Here is a 24511-nt window from a genome sequence, read left to right on the forward strand (position 1 = left end):
TATAACTGAGTTCTAAGCTAAAGTCTGTGATGTTTAAACAGGGAAATACCGTCAAAAATAACTAGAGTGTGTCTCATTAACCATTACTTCTTAGACGACATTTGGATATGGTTATAACAGAGAGAAGCTAAAGTCTGTGATGTTTAAACAGGGAAATACCATCAAAAATAACTAGAGTGCGTCTCATTGACCATTACTTCTTAGACGACATTTGGATATGGTTATAACTGAGAGAAGCTAAAGTCTGTGATGTTTAAACAGGGAAATACCATCAAAAATAACTAGAGTGCGTCTCATTGACCATTACTTCTTAGACGACATTTGGATATGGTTATAACTGAGAGAAGCTAAAGTCTGTGATGTTTAAACAGGGAAATACCATAAAAAAAAAAATAGAGCGTGTCTCATTGACCATTACTTCTCAGACGACATTTGGATATGGTTATAACTGAGTTCTAAGCTAAAGTCTGTGATATTTAAACAGGGAAATACCGTCAAAAATAACTAGAGTGTGTCTCATTAACCATTACTTCTTAGACGACATTTGGATATAGTTATAACAGAGAGAAGCTAAAGTCTGTGATGTTTAAACAGGGAAATACCATCGAAAATAACTAGAGTGTGTCTCATTAACCATTACTTCTTAGACGACATTTGGATATGGTTATAACAGAGAGAAGCTAAAGTCTGTGATGTTTAAACAGGGAAATACCGTCTAAAATAACTAGAGTGTGTCTCATTAACCATTACTTCTTAGACGACATTTGGATATGGTTATAACTGAGAGAAGCTAAAGTCTGTGATGTTTAAACAGGGAAATACCAAAAAACTAGAGCGTGTCTCATTGACCATTACTTCTCAGACGACATTTGGATATGGTTATAACTGAGAGAAACTAAAGTCTGTGATGTTTAAACAGGGAAATACCATCGAAAATAACTAGAGTGTGTCTCATTGACCATTACTTCTCAGACGACATTTGGATATGGTTATAACTGAGTTCTAAGCTAAAGTCTGTGATATTTAAACAGGAAAATACCGTCAAAAATAACTAGAGTGTGTCTCATTAACCATTACTTCTTAGACGACATTTGGATATGGTTATAACAGAAAGTTCTAAGCTAGTCTGTGATATTTAAACAGGGAAATACTGTCAAAAATAACTAGAGTGTGTCTCATTAACCATTACTTCTTAGACGACATTTGGATATAGTTATAACTGAGAGAAGCTAAAGTCTGTGATATTTAAACAGGGAAATACCGTCAAAAATAACTAGAGTGTGTATCATTAACCATTACTTCTTAGACGACATTTGGATATGGTTATAACTGAGAGAAGCTAAAGTCTGTGATGTTTAAACAGGGAAATACCGTCAAAAATAACTAGAGTGTGTCTCATTAACCATTACTTCTTAGACGACATTTGGATATGGTTATAACTGAGAGAAGCTAAAGTCTGTGATATTTAAACAGGGAAATACCGTCAAAAATAACTAGAGTGTGTCTCATTAACCATTACTTCTTAGACGAACGTGTGTTTTTAAAAACTAGGGTATGTTGCTTTAATGTTTCATAATGCAAATTAAATATATTAATTTGAATAAATACAAGTACATTCCAACTTAGTTTGAAATGAAACTGATAATTTGTAACAGAACGCTAAAATTCCCAAAGTCAAAGCTATGGGTGTCAAGTCAAAACGAAGAAATAAAAACCTGGTTGAGACCAGTAGAAGCCAAAGACCGGTGGTTGTTATAGATAAGTGGTTGTTTTAGAAAGGTGATAGGTGATATAATGAAAATACAAGTAAATTCACCTCGACTGCTTGGTTTGGTTAAACCGTTTTAGTAATGTCACAAAGATGTCTCGGAATTCCATCATGTAAAATATATTGCCTGAAAAAAAAAAAATATTGTGTTACTGCTACATCGATGTTGAAATGAAGATGGTGTTAGCCAAATACTATCTGGCTCATAGCTTTCAACCTATAGAGCCAAACTAGGTTTTTCTATGCCTAATGCTGTATAAGAAAGTTAAAAGTTTGTTTTGTTTAATGACACCACTAGAGCACATTGATTTATTAATCATCGGCTATTGGATGTCAAATCTTTGGTCATTGTGACATATAGTCTTAAGAGAGGAAACCCGCTACATTTTTCCATTAGTAGCAAGGGATCTTTTATATGCACCATCCCACAGACGGGCGGGACGTCGTAAAGTGCATGCATGATGCGCGTTCGGTCTAGGATCGATCCCCGTCGGTGGGCCTTTTGAACTATTTCTCGTTCCAGCCAGTACACCACAACTGGTATATCAAAGGCCATGGTATGCTCTATCCTGTCTGTGGGATGGTGCATATAAAAGATCTCTTGCTACTAATAAAAAAAATGTAGCAGATTTCCTCTGTATGACTGTGTCAAAAATGACCATATGTTTGACATCCAATAGGCGATGTTTAATAAATCAATGTGCTTTAGTGGTTTCGTTAAACAAAAGAAACTTCTTTTTCTTCATCCCAGACAGGATAGCACATACCATGGCCTTTAATATACCAGACATGGTGCACAGGTTGAAACAAGAAATAGCACAATGAACCCGCCAATGGAAGTCGATCTTAAACTGAATACACGTCTAGCAAGTACTTTACTACTAGCCCACGTTCCGCCCCACTGCGTAAAAAAGGTAAAGTTTGTTTTGTTTAACGACACCAATGGAGCAGATTGATTAATTAATCATCGGCTACTCGATGTAAAATTTGTTTGTTAATTCTGACCCGTATTCATCAGAGAAAACCCGCTACATTTTTCCTAATGAAGCAAGGGATCTTTTATATGCACTTTCCCACAGACAGGATAGCACATACCACGGTCTTTGTCCAGTTATGGTGCACTGGTTGGAACGAGAAAAAACAGTCAGCTGAATGGATCCACCAAGGTGCAGGGCTTCTAGATTATGGTAGCCCCACTCCCGTGGCTAGCGATATTCAATGTTGGGCTAGTAAATAACTACAATTGCCATGCCCAATGGCTAGTGAAAAACAAAAATTGTCAAATGTTGCAGTTAAGTCTATTTTGTAAATATGAATATACTGACCCCACTCCAACCCCTAATGTTAGTGTTTTTAAGCTCTATCTCCCCCTTTAGGTGACATATCTGATTATTACTATTATTTAGTAAAATTGTATTAACTTAAAGTAAAGTAGGGCTAGTGAATTTTTAATCATGGGTAGTAAAAAAAATTAATTACTGATCCCATGGCTAGTGGATTTAAAATAAATTCTAGAAGCCCTGAAGGTGGTTCGATCCTGCAAAGCAAACACCTCAAGCCATCACTCAATAGACTGAGCTTAATCTTGCCCCCCATTGTATATAAGAAAGGTATTGAAATGTCACCTGATTTCACATAGGCATAAAGGCAATTTTTTCATTGATCTTTAAGCACACTTCAGAGACAATATAACTACAACATTACCAGACCCAGCTTTGGTATGTTTTAGGCCTTATGGTCATATAATTCTAACCGATTGTGTAATCAAAAGTTGCCAACCATTTATAACCGATGATCGATAGAATTAAACCATTTTCCATCACTAATACAGGTATGTTGACACACCTGTCACTCATGGTTACAAGTAAAAAGAATGCGTATGCAATGATGACATGTAACATTTCAATGTGCCTCGTGTACAGATACCTGTTTGCTGAAAAAGTTATTAACATGTAAATTGTTGATATAAGTAAAGCATGTTTTGTTTTGTTTTTAATTGTCTACCAGTTCTTAATAGTTAATAATGAAATAATAGTTTGACTATATTTTAAGTGCCCAAAGTAACTTGAGGTCGAAGCTAAATGTAAAAATTGATGCTGTCATTGTCAAAAAAAAGTAATACCTTCGTAAAGGCGAAACAAACATAATTTGTTTTTAAACCGGAATGTCTATAGATTAAGCACCATTCTCCATTTACAACAGACAACCATTAAAAACGGTCTACATTCACAAGACAACCATTAAAACAGTCTACATTCACAAGACAGCCATTAAAAAGTATAAATTCACAAGACAGCCATTAAAAACAGTCTATATTCACAAGACAGCCATGAAAAACAGTATAAATTCACAAGACAGCCATTAAAAACAGTCTACATTCACAAGACAGCCATTAAAACAGTCTACATTCACAAGACAGCCGTTAAAAAGTCTAAATTCACAAGACAGCCATTAAAAACAGTCTACATTCACAAGACAGCCATTAAAACAGTCTACATTCACAAGACAGCCATCAAAAACAGTCTACATTCACAAGACAGCCATCAAAAACAGTCTACATTCACAAGACAGCCATGAAAAACAGTCTACATTCACAAGACAGCCATCAAAAACAGTCTACATTCACAAGACATGCATCAAAAACAGTCTACATTCACAAGACAGCCATTAAAAACAGTCTACATTCACAAGACAGCCATTAAAAACAGTCTACATTCACAAGACAGCCATTAAATCATTTTTTTTACTTTTGACGACTTTAGAAGATTCCATTAACTGAGGGTTTCTGGACCGGTCCATCATATCAAGTGTCATCAGAAGTTCTTGATATGCCTTCAATGCAAGATGGACTCTGGAAAAACAAATAATTTAATAATGTGTACCACAGGTCTATCATCCAGTTCAAATACACTGCGAAAAGGCAATAAAAAAACTAGACTAAAATTTATGCAAGTATTAAAAAGATCAAACTTAAAAAATGGAAAAAAAAGACGTACAAACCAAACAGCGAAGGAAAAAAGAAGGAAGTTAGTCACGTGACTGGAACTAGAGGGAGCATACAGTAGCAGAATTTAGACCATCCCATTGGCTTTTGGGATGTTTGGACCAGACTACTTGCCGTTGGGGTGGGGAAGTGCACTTGTTTGAGGACAGGTAATGTGAAAAGAAAAACGTGCACTATTCTTCAAACACATCGAAAAATTACAGTCATATTATATTTATTGTTTACGATGCCAAACCAATGGTTTACAAAGTCCTTTTATTGACCTTGTGTGACAAATTAAAAAGATTTTCAGGACCATAGTTGACAACATTATCTTCACAAACATCAAGACAAAGAAATTAGTTATAAAAATCACAAAACTAAAGAAAATTTCATCTTTCCAAGCATACATAATAGAACTAAAAACAGGATACCCACGACATAAAGGCAGATTCCAGCCACTAGACATGATTGTGCACCATACAAAAAAAACACACCTGATTTTATGCGAACATAGTGATGTTAAATGCAGACTGAGAGATGGCTTTCCAGTTGGGGGTTTGGAGGAGGGGGGGATGTAACAACACGGGACGCCATTTTTTCAAAAAGGCAAACTGTTTGCCAACTTGTTACTCAGCGAATCATTGGTCAATTGGAAAACGTAGGCCAATCACAATACGGGGCAGTCAAGATTCCAGCCACTGATTGGCTGTTTGGACTAGTCCATTATAAAGGGAGGGAATGCATCAGGGTTACAGTATGTGACAAAATATCACTCTGCTTTGCTACTGCTACCTTTTGCTCCAAGTGATCGCTTCCTTCTTCTCCGACGTAATCATCTCGTAGTAGGTCAGCAGGTTGTTGTAGATGTAGTGGAAGGTTGTCACAGACAACGTTTCACTGAAATAAGAGAATGTTAACAAACAGTAATAATCAGACCTGTTAAAGTAAGCCAGCAACTGGCTCATTACATCAGTCTATTGACAGTCATAAATAGAAGATTCTTCACAAGTGTTTTTTTAATATGGAAAATATCAACCAAGTCTATGTTACTTTAAGTGTATACAATTTTACTAAATAATAGTAATAATCAGATATGTCACCTAAAGAGGGAGATAGAGCTTAAAAACACTAACACTTGGGGGGTTGGGGGTGAGGTCAGGATATTCATATTCCCTAGCCCCCTTGTCTCATACACTTATGTTTTTTAGCAGCATCAGTGATACCTGACAAGGTCGACTCTCTTGCTGTGAAGTCGACAGAACTCCATAAAGAATCTCATCGCCCACAGGTAATACGTCTCATCGTGGTCCTGCGTCTTCTCACGCTGCAGGTTGTCCTGATAGAAAAAAATAATAATTCTCAGCCCTCAAAATTCAGATCATCTTCTGACAGTAGTATTGCACCCTTATTCGCTCAGAGTTATGGACCTTGAACTTAAGAGATTTGTGGGGCCCAGTAAGGGACATGTATTGCTTTAGAAGTACTCCAGGGAATATTTTGTTCAGTATCGTGTCACTATTTGCCTAGAGTTACGGCTCTTGAACTTAAGAGATTTGTGGGGCCCAGTAAGGGACATGTATTGCTTTAGAAGTACTCCAGGGAATATTTTGTTCAGTATCGTGTCACTATTTGCCTAGAGTTACGGCTCTTGAACTTAAGAGATTTGTGGGGCCCAGTAAGGGACATGTATTGCTTTAGAGGTACTCTCTAGGGAATATTTTGTTCAGTATAGCATTGATATTCGCTATGCAAGTTTCTGAGATTGCTACACAATTTCAAAACATTAAATAGTAGTTGCTGATCAATTTTAAACGGACTAGAAATATCGCTAATGAAGATTTTGAAAACAAAATGTTCACCGTTTAGTACAAATAATAGCATAGTAAATACTCTCGATGGTAACAAGCATTTTGATAAAACTCCTAAAGCAAGACATGCCCCTACCGGGTCCCACAAATATTCATATCTCCTTGTTCATGGGCCATAACTGTGAAACGTGAATAAATTCTATTTTTGACAGAGTTATGGCCCCTGAATAAATTCCTATGATAAACCTATACACAAAATTTCCACTCAATGTCTTGCAGCATTGTGAAAAAGTCTGGAAAAAAATTCATACGGTGTTTGTTAAGTGTTATGTATTGGTTTTTAAAATATATCTTTACATAATAATAAAAAAGGAATTATCTACATTCAGATTGGGAATTTCTCAGTCCCAAATTGTGAATAAAAAACGACATCGCTTTTGGGTAATGGTGGCGAATGTGACCTCTGAGAATTGATAAATGCGTTACCCATTTATTGGTTACGCAGAAATAAATCCAGGTAACCCATTTCTTTTTTGCATAACTTGTTATATCCAAGTAAATGATGCTCCAAATTTTGTGCGAACAAAAAATAGGTCACGCAAAATTAGATTTGTAGGAACAACACACGAACGAAACGATCCTTCTCGCAATTTTTTAACACCTGGGAATAGTGCTAATTATTGAAGTGTAGAAACAGAGGGATGTGAGAAGGGGCTGGAACAAAAATGCTTACTGCTCACCTTCTTTCTTCCCAAGTCGAACAAAGGCTTTCAAATAGCATATCCTGGATTGGACAAAACTGGCCAATCGCAACTAAGTTGACGAAATCCAGCCAAGGGAATGTACTACGCATGAATACTACTTGCGGTCGCACGATACTACTTTAGTTTTTTTGTTTTCATATGTTTGTTGGGGTTTTTTTTGTGGGGGGGGGGGGGGGGGGGTTATTATAAATTTTTTTAGACAAAATGGAAAAGCACATTTAAGTGTTTATGCGTGATAAAACCCTATAAAAACTGGAGCACTACAGCGAAATACATCTCATGATTCTTACCTTGACGGCGAACATGAGCGGGTTGTAGCAGTTCTCGAGGAACTGGACAATGAATTCCTTCAGACACAACCGGATGCTGAGAGTGGAGCGATGATGGACTTCCGTGTCTTTGATGGGCGCTAGGTTCTTGGCCTTCTTTTTATACTTCTTGTTCAAGTCGAGCGACAGATTCTGAATGTCGCCCTGAGACTTGTGATAGATGAGATCTCTGTCACTGATCGACTTCATGTTCAGTACAACGTACGTTCCACCAAATCGGGAATGTCTATTAAGAAACAAAACGCAAGGAATATTTGTTTACCGAGACCATAGCAGGGATTGAACTCAAGAATTTGTCTCCCACGGCAATTTAAAAACAAAATTGTTGTGATTGAAACGGCCCACCGGTGGCAATTTAAAGACTGACCACGGCATTTGAAAAAAAGAAGACTGAAAGGTTATTTTGCTGTATGTAGACATATTTTAAATGTACTAGTGTTATATACTGGCAGCTGATGTATATCAGATGTAAACATTTTGCTATTATTGAGGAGCTTTATCGACGGCACTTTTGTGCTGTCGGTGATGCTCCCGACCTATGGTAATTTATATCTCAAAAACAGCAATTGCCGTCGGTGCCGTCGTTAAGTTCGAGACCTGCCATAGGATTTCAAATTTCATGCGAAACTCTTTTTTAGTTCCTTGCCTTGTGATCATGAAAACCCATCGGAAACTGTTTTTAGGTTCCATGAATACAAGTCATGGGATATAATAATCATGGGAATTTTTTTTTCGTTTCCCTGATTTTACTGATACTATACCGGAAACTATCATTCCCATGAAATCCAAGGGCATGGGACATTACATTTAAAACAATGGCTACTTGATTTCTAACATGTGATTAATTAAAGGGACAAACCCTAGTTTTTAAACATTAAGGCATATTTTTCACCTACACCCTAGTTTCAACCTGTAAAAATGTACACTAAGTTTGGTTAATTTACAAACCTGTAACAAATTTGGATACAACAGAGTGAAACAAGAGTCTGTTACGTTTAAATACCCTTAAAAATAGACTAAAACAAGACTGCAATAACCGTTACCTCTCAGACGCACGTGTGTTTTTAAAAATATGAAAAATGTATTTTGTGATTTTAGAAACACCAGAATGACCAGAAACATTTCTGTTGTATGGAAATGGATAATCTAAACAATAAAATATAAGTAGTGTTTGATTTCAGTGATCATAAACAGCTCTAATAGTGAGAAATATGTCTTAGTGTTTAAAAACTAGGGTATGTCTCTTTAACATATAATTACAAACTTCCCATCTTAAAACAGGGCTCAACCTTAGTGGTAGCCCAGCATGTCTTGGCTAACAAATGTTTGCTCGGGTTTACCAGATGTCTAAACCTGGTAGTCTACCGGGCTATTATATATATTTGTTTTACACGTCCAGTTACTCTGCAATCAACAGGTACAAGTGTGTATTTCACGGTATATTTCTCATGATTTTAAAAACCCTAAAACATGTTTACATAAAAAAATAAATGATTTTAATATTTTCTCTAAAAAATAATTCAAGTATTAAAATTATGGGGCTACCCATTTTTACTGGGGACTACCAGATTTTATAACCTGGTAGCCCGGTTGGCTACTGCTGAAAAAAGTTAAGGTCAAGGCATTCTGGTTGGACGACATCAGCAAAAAAATTGAATGTTATCCTTCGATAAACCTCAGAAAATGACGTCATTATGTCAAAGGGAATGTTATTACATAAAACAGGTCATGGAAAGGACGTTAGAAATGTATTTATGTATATTTTTGCCTACGAGATTTTATACCATTTTATACATCAATAAATTTCCCCAAAACAACAAACAATTCTAATGTAACGTATTATTTCGACCCTTGGTTATTCAACACTATATACATCTTCATACATTCAACTATATTGGGAATGTCTGGAAAAACTAAAGTAATGAAAAGAATATTTGTTGTTATGACATAACTGAGTACCTTATATTAAGGAAGGAAGAAATGTTTTATTTAACTACACACTCAACACATTTTATTTACGGTTATATGGTGTCAGACATGTGGTTAAGGACCACACAGATATTCACAGAGGAAACCTGCTGTCGCCACTTCATGGGCTACTCTTTTCGATTAGCAGCAAGGGTTCTTTTAAGGGAACACTGGCTGGAACGAGAAATAGTCCAATAGGTCTACCAATGGGGATCGATCCTAGACCGACCGCGCATCAAGCAAACGCTTTACCACTGGGCCAGTACCTTGTATTATGTTTTAACATGTTCATCCTTTTTTCTTTAATTTCTTTCAAGCGGACAAGTTCCAATTCTCTGAAACAAAACAAATAACATAAGTTTTAAAAATAAGCATTCTCAAAGAACTGCTAATGCAATACATAATTTCGAATCTCTAAAATTCAAGGACCATAACTCTGTGAAACATGGGTAAATCGCCATGAAAGTCAAATTTTATCTGTAACAGTATGTGATAAAGCTATATATAAAATTTCATCTCAGTATCTTCAGGTATTCAACCACAAAAAAAGTCTAAAAGCAAGGGCCATAACTTCATCAAACATGAATAAATCCCATTTTTACACACTTATGGCCCTTGAATAAATTCAAAGTCAAATTTGATCTGGCAATAACTGTCACAAATGGGTAAATTGCCATGACAGTCAAACTTGATCATTAACACTACATGATAAAGCTATACACCAAATTTCAGATCAATATCTTTAGGTGCTGCGAAAAAATAATATAAAAAAACAAAATGTAGAACAGACGGACAGACAGACAGAGATGAAAATGATAGTCCCCTCCTGAGGACAGTTTCAAATAAAGTAGCATCTGTATGGTACATGATCTGTAGCTCTACATGAAAAAGCAACATATAAAAATTAAAAATTTTCTGTTCACCCAATTGGCCCTGTAACAACACAACATAAATTATGATGGGACTTTATGTTTTTACTTCAAATCATTATGCATATTTTATACCCCTCGTCTATTACTGCAAAATTGGAAAGATCTAAAACCTTGCACCTACCTTTCATCTTTCTCTTTTTCATTTTGAGATCGCTGCATTCCGGCTGAAGCTAGAATCTCAGGAGTCTAAAACATTTAAAAACATTTCTGTTAAAAATAAGATAATAAAAATGGAGAAAACTAGCCTGGTCCTAACGGGATGGGATGGCCTAAATTCTTCTACTGTATGCTCCCTCTAGTTCCGGTCATGTGACTGTAACTTCTTTCTTTTTCTCTTCACTTTTGGGTTCGGACGTCTTTTTCTTTGGCTGGAGTCATGTTTTCGGTTTTGTATTGTGTTTTTGTGGCAGAATAGCTTTTGGGATGTTCAGACCAGGCTACTAGCCATAGGTGGGTGGAGGGAGTGCACTTGTTTGAGGACAAGTAATGTTGAAAATAAATAGATAAAATTGCAGTATGATTTTTTTATATTATCCATTTCCATACATTCGAATTGTTTTTGGTCATCCTGTTGTTTTTAATATCACAAAATGCATTTCTCATGTTTTTCAAAAAACGCATATGCGTCTGAGAAGTAACAGTTATGGAGTCGAGTTTGAGTCTATTTTTAGAAGGTATTTCATCATTTCAAAGTCACAGACTCATGTTTCACACAATTGTTTAACTTTATCCAAATGTGTTACAGGTTTGTAGATTAACTAAAGTTAGTGTTAATTTTCACGGGTTGGAACTAGGGTCTGTCCCTTTAAACGTTTTTAAATTGTAAACTAAAAACATTTATCAATATCCAAACCACATGTACTATAGGAAACATTTATTTTAAACATCGAAAAATATTTTAGTGTCGGTCAATAAAATAAAAATACCATTCACTTGAAACATAGTTAGCCATGCAGGTTACAATCCTTCCTTCTAGTTCTACCCAAATTGTCAGTATAATATTATTTTCATGTATCTTATATCTTAACATCTAGTCATTCAACAAATACTAATCAGCCAGGTTAGTAAATTGAGATTATTATACGAGCTTGTGTGTCATACTGATTTTACGAAACGAGTGTCAGGATTATTGTATTGCCCGAGCGAGAGCGAGGGTAATACATGAATCCTGACACTCGTTTCATAAAATCAGTACGACTCACACGCGAGTGTATTAATTTCTTTATTATCCATATTATTATTGTTGTTTTCTTTATGAATAACAAGACCCAACTCAAAATGTTTCAGCCATAACTAGGAGAAGACGAAATGACATATTTCAAATGCACAGTCTGAGCTAGGGCTGGCGAAGCAACATCATGTTATGACGTCACTTCCCAAAATTATGACATTACACTTGTTATTACATGTGTGCTTCGTATGATTATTATTAACTTGGTTATGTTGAATCATGTGGATAATAAATATAAAAATACACTATTCTTCTATAACCAAAACCGAACTGATTCCACGGTTGACAGCACATCACTACAATGAATGTAAATCTGAATATTCAGTCATTCCACTGTGACTGTTAATAAATATTTGTGCAACTTATTCGACCAAATAATTGATTGGTATAACTAACCTGTTCCCGAAACATAAGGGAGATGATTTCGAGCATATGCATACAGAGTTGTCTTTCTTCATCTGAACTGGCTATGTACAAAAGCATGTCCTCCAAACCACTAACATGCATAACCCTGAAAAAAACCCAATGAAACATGTCATCAATATTTCTACAATCAGGCAGTATTTTTAAAATTCAGTGGAGGGGTGGAGTAAACTCTATGGAAAATTCAGAACAAAATTCAGAAAAAGGAGGAAGGAAATGGTTTATTTAACGACACACTCAACACATTTTATTTACAGTTATATGGCGTCGTACATATGGTTAAGGACCACACAGATATTGAGAGAGGAAACACGCTGTCGCCACTTCATGGGCTACTCTTTTCGATTAGCAGCAAGGGATCTTTTATATGCACCATTCCATAGACGGGATAGAACATACCATTGCCTTTTGATGTACCAGTCGTGGTGCACTGGCTGGAACAAGAAATAGCCTAATAGGCCCACCGACGGGGAATGATCCCAGATCGACCACGCATCGAGTGAACATTTTACTACTGGGCTACGTTCCCACACCTTTATTTACGGTTATATGGTGCCAGACATATGGTTAAGGACCACAAAGATATTGAGAGAGGAAACCCGCTGTCGCCACTTCATGGACTACTCTTTTCAATTAGTATCGAGCGAGTGCTTTACCACTGGGCTACATCCTGCCCCAACAATATTCAGACCTCGCTGTTTAAAGGGGAGCTAACTCCACATCACTCCCCTAAGACCTGTCCAAGGAAAGTAATTTTAGCTCCACTTAACTTGTGAATTTATATGGTATCAAAATGCTAACATTGCTACCCATAATCTAAGTTAGGGAAGCAATTAATCACTATAGCAATTTTTTTCACATCAAGGTTTGAAAAAGTAAGCGGGTTTTCTCTCTAAGACTATGTCAAAATTATCAAATGTTTCACAATCAATAGCCAATAATTAATAAATCAATGTGCTCTAGTGGTGTTGTTAAAAAAAAAAATCAATTTAGATGTAACTGCTGTATATTTTTATTACAGGTACGGTATACCCAGTGATGTGATACCCATTTAAAATTAAAAGCTGAAAATATCTGTTAAAAGATTAAATATCTTTACAATATCTAAATAAAAGTAATTTTTTTAGCATTTCTGATCAAATCCAGTCTATTTTGTGAAAATTATTTTATGCAAAAAAAGCTGAAATCAGATAAAAAGGTGAAAAATCACATCCCTGTATACATTTTCTTCAGTATTGTGTTTCAGAGATCACTACACACTTTTAAAACATTAAAAGTAGTTGCTATTCAATTTTCAAATGACTAGAAATATCCCTAATCAAGATTTGGAAAACAAAATGTTACCTGTTACAGGTATATCTGCTGTGTACTTATTTTACCTACCACAATATCTGGTCATGAATGCTGGCATCGTCATCAGTTCTCTACAACGGAACGTAAAATTGATAAGGCAATTACGATAATGAGTAAATATTTCAATATCAGCTTCTAACAAAACATGAACTAAGGTCGACGACAGTCACTTTTTCACATCTTTGTTTTGGTTTTCGTTCACAATAAATACAGCATTTCTCACCGTAATTCTCTTGAAATCCATATTTCGTAAAAGGTACAATTTTTTAATTACAAGATTTTCGTCAAACACATGCAGGTGAATTAATAATATTCAAACAAAAAAATTACAATAGCAATTTTGCATTGGAATTTGTTTATGGTTATTGTAAGGCAATGCAAAGTGACGTCATTGGAATACTGATGTCATTCAAATTCAAAATTAGCTATATTATTACAATGCTTCCCCACATTAAAATAAAAACTGGTTTACTAACCTTGACCCGTCAAATTTCTATAACAAGCAGACGATGCTGTTTAGAAGTCTGTATGTTTTTATTTTTCATAATTCTGCATAAAATCTTAAGTTAGTTTTAAAAGATTAAAGAAACAAAAAGTACCTTTTGTCAAATATATCAGCGATAGAAATAAGCAGAATTTTTCATGTGTCTACTTGTCCAGTAATGTTTTCACTTGTCCAAATAAATGTTTTGTTTTATTCAAGTACAAGGACTGTATTTTTGGTTGCTCAAAATTAAACTGCATTGAAAAGTTTTACTTGTCCACTGGACAACCATTGAGGTACATTTTGCTTGTCCGAGCAGATTTTTACTTGTCAGGACAAACGGACAAGTGCTTATTTCGAACACTGTATATCATATCAAAAAATTACTGTTGAACATGTTTTATTTATTGTGTACAAAGCCATAATTAGGGTCTGAAAAATGACTGTCATCAACCTTAGATGGGAGGGAAAAGGGGGCATCAAATAGTTTAACCAACAGCTGCAATATTTATATCTCTATTTTTAATAATACATTCTACTCTAGTTGGAGCAATGACTTCTCCTTTCGTAAAAAAAATGGGGAGAAGTTTGACTTCAGTACATTTCGTCAAGTTTTGTCATGTTCATCGTTCATTTGGAAAGATCCTGAATTATACACTCAGTTCAAATTGTACTATTTTGATATAAAATACTCCTACTTCCGGTAATAAAATTAGTAGAAGAAATGTCTTCTCCCTTCGTAGAAAAATCGGGAGAATTTTGATATTAGTACATTTTGTTTAGTTGCGTCATGTTTCTCGTTCATTTGGAAAGATTCTGAAGTACACACTCAGTTCTGCTTTAAATTGTATTATTTCGATATAAAATACTCCTACTTCTGGTAATAAAAATAGGAGAAGAAAGGACCTCTCCCTTCTTAGAAAAATGGGGAGAATTTTGATATCGGTACATTTCGTCGTGTTTCTCGTTCATTCGGAAAGATCCTGAATTATACACTTAAATTGTACTATTTCAATATAAAATACTCTTAAAATTTAAGCAAAACAGCATTATTAACAATATTATTAACAATATTATTAAGTAATTGATCATTAATGCATCATTCTTATGTTAAAATGAAAGACTAATTAGTATTTTCTGGCATTACTGAAATGAATATTGCCAAGAAATGACAACGCTTGACTGGTCACTGCACACAGTGTGACATGTGTTGACGTACAGTCTGGTGCCAAAGTAAAAACATGGACTGACAAGATGACAAGAATGCTATGACACTAAACATCGGTGCAGAAATAGAAAAATATTTCACTATCCCGCCGGACCAGAACCAACTAAAATTTACTAGCCCGGCAGACTTTCTACTAGTCTGTCAGCCTATAAATTATATTATTGTTCAACAATATTATAGGCCCTAATATACTCTTTAAAAAATTAAGGACACTTGATAAAGTGATCAACATAATGTAGCAAACGAAAACAAAACCCAAACCTTGATTGACAAATCAATAAAGTTTTTCACATTTCTCTTATATAGATTTACAAAATTCAAGAAACATCCCGAAAGTGTTTAACAGAACAATCTCTTCAGAACACACCGTGGATTCAATGCAAAAAGAAAATATTTATATAACAAATTAAATGAGTCAGAAAAAGACAGATCACCCGTCAGACTGATAGTTGCATTTTTCAACTCGTCCATCAGAATTTTTACTCGCATTTGGCGACCGGGTGAGTACTTTTTGCAGCCCTGTTAAAAAGATCAGTGTCTTGACGTCTGTTGTGTGATTTAGGGTTTTGAAATCGGATTAGGTCCTTAACATCATTGTTTGTGACTCTTTCACAAAGGGGGTGGGACGTAGCTCAGTGGTATAGCGCTCGCTCGATGCGCTGTCAGTCTGGGATCGATCCCCGTCGGTCCCCGTCAGTCAGTGCACCACAACTGGAGAAAACTTGAGTGTTTTCTCTTTTATAGATACATTACCTGTCCTCAAGATTCATCCCGCCTGGGCCTCCCCGCTTCCTGTTCTCCGTGCGATGCGCTCAGGGAAAAAGAAGGAAGTTACAGTCATGTGACCGGAACTAGAGAGCAGTATGCAGTAGAAGAATTTAGGCCATCCCATTGGCTGTTGGGATGTTCGGACCAGACCACTTGCGTGGGGGGGAGGTGCACTTGTTTGAGGACAGGTAATGTATCTATAAAAGAGAAAACACTCAAGTTTTCTCCATTTCTATAGACATTACCTGTCCTCAAACAAGTGCAGCATTCAACAGATGGTGGTGGGTGCCGAGATCCGTAGATGCTTGTGATAACTCCCCAACCGGAAAGAGGCTGACTAGTGGAAGAATAAGGCCAACCTTGGTAAGCCCTCATCCTAGGGATGCCCGTCACAGACCAATGCAGGTGATGTTAGTAACAACAACCAGAATGGTGGCATCCGTCAGCAGTGGCAGGTACGGCTCCTAGAACACATGGACCAGGAGGCGGAAGCCACATCTCATGCTGGTTCTGACAGGGTGGGAAGACGTAGCCACCAGGGATGCAGGTGTTAGGTAACCCTCACGTATTGAAGTGTTATAGTTTTTCAATAACAAGCGACAACCTAATGAGGTGCATCCGTCAGAACATTGAACAAAAACAAGACCCCCGAGTGTTTTCTGTCTAGTACACCAAAGATCTGTTAGTTCAATAACGACAACCAATAACCACATGCAGTGCAGGGTAAAGGTTATCGAGACAAAAGTTCCGGCACCAGTACGTGAACTGTGCAAAAGAACAAAAGTCTAAGCAATCCTCATCTGTCTATTCGATGGACATCTCGGTATGCAGCCCAGAATCAGACAGACATCAACGGCGACGAGGACGGCTTGTATTCAACAGAGTCTGTGCAGCAACAACCGGACCCAGATGATGGAACCCCTCAACGTCTTCTGTGGTGACATCCCTCAGATAATAGTTGGCGAAGATGGAGTCCGTAGCCCAGAACCAACCAGTGATAATGTGCTGAATGGGTGTGTTGCAGTGCAGGGACATCGTGGCAGCCAAGGCACGGAGTTCATGCGGATTAGAAGCAGACGGAGCAGGTAAACCCTCCTTCTGATAGGCGGTCAGGATAGAAGACCGGATCCAGGTGGCCACCGTGTTCTTGGTAAGGTCCCTCAACCGACTCTGGTTACAGGAAAGGAAAAGTCTTTTGCGATGTTGTCGAAAAGATCTGGTCCTCCTCTCGATGTACTGGTGCAGGGCTCTGACAGGGCACAACGCCAAGTCCTCAACGTCCGCCGGACCAACGATAGAGGAGAGGGCCTGCACAACATACGAACGAGGCGCTTGGTCTGGTAACTGATTCTTTGCAACAAAGTTCATGAGTAACCCCAAGTTGACTGCACGCCGATCTTGGTGAAAACGTACCAAGTCTACATCAAGAGCATGGAGTTCTGAGACACGGGCAGCCGTGGCAAAACCGAGTAAAAACACCGTCTTCCGCATCAAGTCTTGCAGGGAAGAGGATTCGATCGGCTCATAAGGTGCGGTCGATAACGCTCGTAACACCAGATTCAGGTCCCATCTTGGTGGCCGAAACCGGTGTACTTGATCATCAAGGCGAAACCCTTTGATCATCTTATGGATCTCAGGAATACCCGATAACTTCGTTCCAGTAGCGACATCACGAACAGTAGCGATGACCGAAACGTACCCAGCGATGGTAGACCCCTTTAATCGTAAAGTGGTCCGCAGATACAGCCAAAAAACCCAGCAAGACGAAGTATCTGGATCGTCTGAGGTTTGAGGTTTTGCCGGAAACACCCTCGGTGAAAGCAAAGCCATCTGACGTTAGTAGTAGATGATCTGTGCGCTTTCAAAATGGCCGCCGTAGACTGTGAAGAAAAACCTTTCTTTCTCAAACTCTTGGCGATAAAGTCCACGCGTGCAGTTGGAACAACTGCGGACGTGGATGGTATAGTCTTGACGTGGGATGCAGCAACAGATGATCCCAGTCTGGCAGCGGTAAAGGATGTGGATCGGCAAGACGTATTAGATCTGGATACCACATCCTGGATGGCCACATTGGAGCAATGAGTAACAGGCGACAATGGTACAGCTGAAACCTCTGAAGCACCCTTGGAAGGAGGATTCGTGGAGGAAAAGCGTACGCGTCCATCTGTTCCCAGCTGATGGCCAAGGCGTCGAGATCCAGAGCTTCGGGATCCAGCACCGGAGACACGTAAACCCTCAGCTGATGGTTGAATCGTGTGGCGAAGAGATCGATGTTTGGTGTCCAAAGTCTGTCGCACACCCATCGAAACGCTTCGGGATGGAGCATCCATTCCGTCGGCTGTGGAGACGACGGCCGAGACAGTGTGTCGACTAGTACATTGGAAACCCCTGGAATATGGCGAGCCCGAAGTTGCAACGGAATCTCGTCAACAAGCTTGTAGAGACGATAAGTCAACTGCAGCAGACTGCTGCTCGAACAAGAGAATATCGGTGCACGGGATCTCAACACAAGTGACCGGACCAGTAGACTTTCTTCGTCACCAACCCGGAACGCTTGTAACGTCGACCCCTTCACGGCAAAGAGCCGTATGTAGACCACAGGTCTGCCAAGATTACCGGCTTGTGCTGAAAGTCAAGAATGGATCGCTTCAGGCAAGTCGGTTGACGATAGTGTGCAATCGTAGTGCACATCGACGTCACGGAAGATATAAGGTAGACCAACATCAAAGTCGACGGCTAGAACAAGGCATATCCTCTGGCATCCTGCACATGAGGAGTTATGGTCGCCATGTACAACATGTACGCTGAACTGAAGCCATCGACAGGACGTGCCAATCTGTAAGTTCTAGGAAGACGTCTGGTCCCGCCGGAAACAGCGTCATCCAAGGCCGGCGTCACACCGTTGAAGGATAGGTTGAAGACGGGATACGTTCGTTGTGACGAATGGGGAACGGCACAAACGAAGTCTACTCAAGTAAACCGACATCGGATCAGTCCTCAAACGGAAACCTTCTAGAATGGTGCGAGTGGACTGAAGTGACGAAAGCATATACACCGCAGCGAGACAAACAGTCACAGCCATGTGGGTCACTGCGTCCGGATCTTCTATAACGGAAGGTGCCGACGCATCATCTGGAAAATCGGTCAGTAACCTGGCACAGGCACTTCGATCCAATGTACTGGCTGCATCGGAAACACGGACCGTGGACGGTCCCGTCAGGAGCCGGTGTAACCCTGAACGCCGAATCAGCTGCCGACTGGTGTGGACGGTACGATGTACACGGACCGGCAGGAGCCGGTGGAACCCTGGACACTGCACCACTTCGATCGATCACGGGACGACGGTACCGAACGGTGAGCCGATGACGCAATTTTCCAATTCGTTACAGGGCTCCGTCTGCTTGCTGGAACAACGATACGCACGGGCCAGTTACTGGTAGCCGTGTAAACCGACGGGGGCCTGTGGCAGCCAACGATCGAATGCCGATATCTGCCGGTGGAACCTCCGTGGCGATCATCGAACCCGGACCCTTCTTGGCTGAAACCGGTGGATGGGCCAGCGGCGGTAGCATATCAGATATGACAGCCAGACAATCCCTCAGTGACAAGTGGTCCGCCGCATCCAGATCTTCCAGCACCGCATGAACCGATACATCATCAGAAAGTCACGTAGCACCCGTGAACAGGCCAGTCGCTCTGGTCATGGCCCGATGGAGATACCGGAGAACCGGACCGTGGGTGGTCCCGTGTGGATACCAAGGAACGGATGACCACATCGTCGTTGGATGTGGCAAGGACGGCAACATGTCGTAGACAGCCGCCAAGCAATCCCTCATAGTCATATGGTCCGTAGAGTCGGGCTCTTCAATGACAGATGCCGCAGGCGCTTCATCACCAAAGTCTCGTAGAACTCGAGCACAGGCCAATCGATGTACCGTAATGGAAGCCGCTGGTTAAACCGGACCGTGGATGGTCCCGTCTAGCCCTCGGAGGCCTTGGAAGCCACATCAACTGAAGGTTGGCGCTGACGATCTATGGAACCCCGTAGGGAGCCATACAGGTCATGTGGAACGGCTACGGTCCCGGCTCCGATGCGCCGAAGGGGACTTCCCCGCCGAAGATCGGTGAGCCTTGGAATCCGTGGAGCGTCTATCTGAATGAGCCGGCTTCTTAGAGGGCTGCGTAGAGACCGCAGGCCTGTCATCCGAAGTCTTAAGTAACGGTGGAGCTGAAGAAGCCGCACCCCCTGAAGAGGGGACTGGAACCGGACCTGACCCCGAACTCGCCGATTTAGGTAAGGTCGCCATTGACGCCATTGTTTCTTCCAGCATGGTCGGTAGAATTGAACGTAACTCTTCCGCCACGGAGTCAGCAATCGAAGGCGAAGATTCCACCTTCTTGGTCCTCGAAGATTCCACCTTCTTGGTCCTCGCTGACACCACCTTCAGGTAAGCCGCGAACTCGACATCAGACAAGCCCGCACAAAGGTCGCATCTAGAAGTGAGGCCACACGAACACGACAACCTGGGTCGCCGCCGGCTAACTTCTTCCAGCGTAACACGCTCGAACTAGTCGCCTGAACATTATCAGATATGATAATAGTAATTTTTCAATCTGTGAAAAGAAAGAAAAACCAACCATAACACAAATACAAAGCCGGTAAATAAAGACGCCATTTTGCAAATGGCGTCCGACACGACAACCGGCGATATAACAACATTTCATGTAATTAACACTTGGCAAGTCAAGCGAAATACGCGAAAGACATATGAAAGCTAACGAAAGCTAACGAAAATTAAGGTGAAAAACATTTCACCCAAACACAAAGCCAGTCAACACAGACGCCATTTTGCAAATGGCGTCCGACACGACAACCGGCAATATAAACAACATTTCATGTAATTAAACGCTTGGAAGTCAAGTGAAATACGCGAAAAGAACATACGAAAGCTAATGAAAACGAAGGTGAAAAACATTTCACCCAAACACTAATACAAAACCAAAGGTCTTATAAAAGTTGACTCCAAACAGAGCCAAGCAAAAGGACGTCCAGACCCTTTAGCGAAGAGAAAAAGAAGGAAGTTACAGTCATGTGACCGGAACTAGAGAGCAGTATGCAGTAGAAGAATTTAGGCCATCCCATTGGCTGTTGGGATGTTCGGACCAGACCACTTGCGTGGGGGGGAGGTGCACTTGTTTGAGGACAGGTAATGTCTATAGAAATGGTATATCAAAGGCTGTGGTATGTGCTATCCCATGGCCTGTGCTATCCTGTCTATGGGACGGTGCATATAAAAGATCCCTTGCTGCTAATCGGAAATAGTAGCCCATGATGTGGCAGGTTTCCTCTCTCAATATCTGTGTGGTCCTTAACCATATGTCTGACAGTGACGCCATATAACCGTAATTAAAATGTGTTGAGTGTATCGTTAAATAAAACATTTCTTTCTTTCTTTCTTTCATAAAGTTTATTTTCATTTTCACGCCAAGTAATCTGATCCGCCATCTACTTCAAAGTCTGTATTATCAGTTATTTTCTGGAGAATATATCCGTTACAAATCTTCAGCTTCCATTAAATAATAAAAAAGAAATATTTTACAAATAGCAAGAAATCAAACTTGTGTGCACGTTAAGTCATCAATAACGTTTACACAAATTTAGACTGTTTATTTTGTTTTATTTTTTAAATTGCGATAACTTAAATATGAATACCAGTAAACAAAGTACACTCAATGTGTTCGATTGTCATTCTACTATGTTCTAGCGTTCACAGAATCAAGAGAGATAACTCCTGTGAATTTTGACAGCTGTGTTTACAAATACTGGTCGCGTCTTAACTGGAGTCGATAATGGGTTTTTACGTTAGTTTTGCACGTCTCGACTAGTCAAGAATAGGAGGGAAAGAGTTAAGCAGTGAATGCAGAATGAGATACCTCAAGTACTAATCTGTCAGGAGCATGTTGGCAAAATCATGGAACCACAAACCCATTACCGGTACCGTGTATAATTTTATAATCCACCATTATCATTACTGAAAAACATTGTCCCCTGTAGCTGAACCGACCTGTTCAATGTTGGGATTGGGAGGAATGTGCAGCACGTTACGGATCAGAATGAGAAGTCTCTCCAACAACAACTTGTCTTCTTCCTGTCGGTGCTCCCAGTCCTGAAACACACACAAAACTCTTAGAAATAAAAGTTCAGGCCTGATGCTTATAAAATCTTTAGAGTCTAGCCTTGCCATGACAACACCACACAAACTATATGCATGTGACGTCATTAACTCTTTCACCACGACAGGCCGGTATACCGGCTAGCGATATCCAGTGCCTCTCAGCACGACAGGCCAGTTTAGCGGCTTGTAACACCTGTTCATATTTGGCGCCGAGTAACGCGTCAATATTATAATTAGACAAAATCTCGCGCGACCAAAGCTGCCATGTGACACACTGTAATGGCTGCGCCCATGTTCTAGCGAATTTTGAAAGAGTTTTTCCAAGTTTATACTGATATTCTGACTGTAATTAAACATGAACCGAGGTGACGAAATTTTTTCTGTTGAAAACAATGGTTGCGATTCAGATGACGGGTTTTCCGATGATGAAATGTGGGATAATATGGACTTTGGTGCATTTGATTTAATCGAGATTGGCGATCGTGAATGAAATGTCATTCAACATGGCAATTTAGAAGAAAATGATACCGATGACGAGTTACAAGATGACTTGCCACTGTTTTACCACGCGCCTGAGTTTACCTGGACACATGAGCCATATTTGGTTACCTGCAGATCAACGTTTACTAAAAATCCGGGGCCCGTAAAAGTGTTTGACGTCAACACAAACGCCATAAAGTACTTTTTGCTATTTTATATTATAATTGTGTAATTTACCAACATGACTGCCAAAAAAAAAGCGTGATACAGATCCTGCTAACAACAAAGGTGTGTGGTATCATGTTTCTGTTGATGAAATGAAAGCTTATTATGGCTTGTTAATTTTGCAAAAGCATTGTAAATATATTTTTTAAATTATAACTGGAATGTTAATTAATTATCCAACAAGAAAAACATTTGTACTGTTGTTTTTTTAAATTACCAGTCCTACCTACTCAAATAGGTGAGTAATATGCATAGTTTACCTGTAATTACCAGATTTATACCTGTTGAATCTAACATTTTTAAAGTATTATTTTTTCATCTAGACAGCCGTCCATTCACCTTTCTGGAAATGTATAGCCTATAACTAAAATTAATGATAAAACAAGTAGTTTTATCCTTTAACAAACATGATCATAAATCTGCTATTTAAACTCAGTGTGCAGGGAAGGTCAAGGCTGTAAAACTTAGTGGTGAAAGAGTTAAAGATTGAGACCGGACGCTAAAACGTTTTATAAGCACGGGCCCTAGGCTTGCCCTATTAATTGTCAAATTAAAAAATGGCTAATTTATTGTTTGGCTAAGAAAATTTCTTTACATGTATCTATAATTGGCTAAAACAAAATTGGTTCCAGTGTGTTAGATTTTAAGACTCCATCATACACAGTTATGTGGGATAAAACAAATACACCCACAATTTCACATGGAATGAGTCCCTGGATCAAAACTTCCACCACAAAGTGTGTATTTTTTCTATCCGACATGACTGCATATGATGGAGTCTCTTTCTCGCATCCATTTTACACAAACAGACAATGATGTCATAAAAACTAACTTTCTTATTTGACTATTTTATCATAAATAAACTGTACTGTATTTGCTTCATCACTATAAATTACGATAGCCATTATAATGAAGATTTATGTTACAAAATATTTTGAAATATTGTCGGATGATCTCACATCACCAACTTGCGTTAATATGACATCATATTAAAGTTAAAGCTTGTTTTGTTTAACAACTCCACTAGAGCACATTGATTGATTAATCATCGGCTATTGGATGTCAAACACTTGGTTATTTTTACATATTTTAGAGGAAATCCGCTACATTGTGGCCATTGATATATCAGTTGTGGTGCACTGGCTGGAACGACAAATAGCCCAATGGGCCCACCGATGAGGATTGATCCTAAACCGACCGTGCATCAAGCAAGCACTTTACCACTGGTCTACATCCCACCCCGCTGTCACCTTCTAATCTATCTGATGAATTTAATATAAACACGACACTACTCAACAATCATTACCAATTTAAGAATGCTTCCAATTTTCGCTGAGAGTACACCAAATAATTCCTCATCGACAAAAACCTGCAGTGAATAAAAACATGACATTGTGTTATTAAACATTTTTCTATTAGATGATAAACATACAATATAATAATAGTTGAGCAAAACTGAATTACAGTTGAATTCAATGATTAGATCTAATAGTTATTGTTTCTTCAAAGTTGACAAACTACAGGTTTTTTTAAATTCGGTAAAACTTTCAAGAGTAAACACCACCTTCTGAATCGATTAGTTCTGAAA

General features: G+C 38.9%; 1 protein-coding gene across 1 annotated transcript in view; it reads right to left on the reverse strand.

Annotated features, from left to right (window-relative positions):
* LOC121385530 (protein timeless homolog) overlaps nt 1–24511 on the reverse strand; it is a 99486-nt gene that overhangs the window by 70326 nt on the left and 4649 nt on the right. The window contains exons 3-13 of the mRNA XM_041516238.1: nt 24230–24292; nt 22108–22209; nt 13593–13633; nt 12183–12297; nt 10677–10741; nt 9890–9958; nt 7617–7881; nt 5978–6090; nt 5547–5651; nt 4516–4619; nt 1817–1895 (exon numbers count right to left, since the gene is read on the reverse strand). Of these exons, the coding sequence (XP_041372172.1) occupies nt 1817–1895; nt 4516–4619; nt 5547–5651; nt 5978–6090; nt 7617–7881; nt 9890–9958; nt 10677–10741; nt 12183–12297; nt 13593–13633; nt 22108–22209; nt 24230–24292 (1121 nt within the window). The remainder of the gene's footprint in view (nt 1–1816; nt 1896–4515; nt 4620–5546; nt 5652–5977; nt 6091–7616; nt 7882–9889; nt 9959–10676; nt 10742–12182; nt 12298–13592; nt 13634–22107; nt 22210–24229; nt 24293–24511) is intronic.

This window comes from Gigantopelta aegis, chromosome 11 (assembly GCF_016097555.1).
Source record: "Gigantopelta aegis isolate Gae_Host chromosome 11, Gae_host_genome, whole genome shotgun sequence".
Classification (NCBI taxonomy): domain Eukaryota; kingdom Metazoa; phylum Mollusca; class Gastropoda; order Neomphalida; family Peltospiridae; genus Gigantopelta; species Gigantopelta aegis.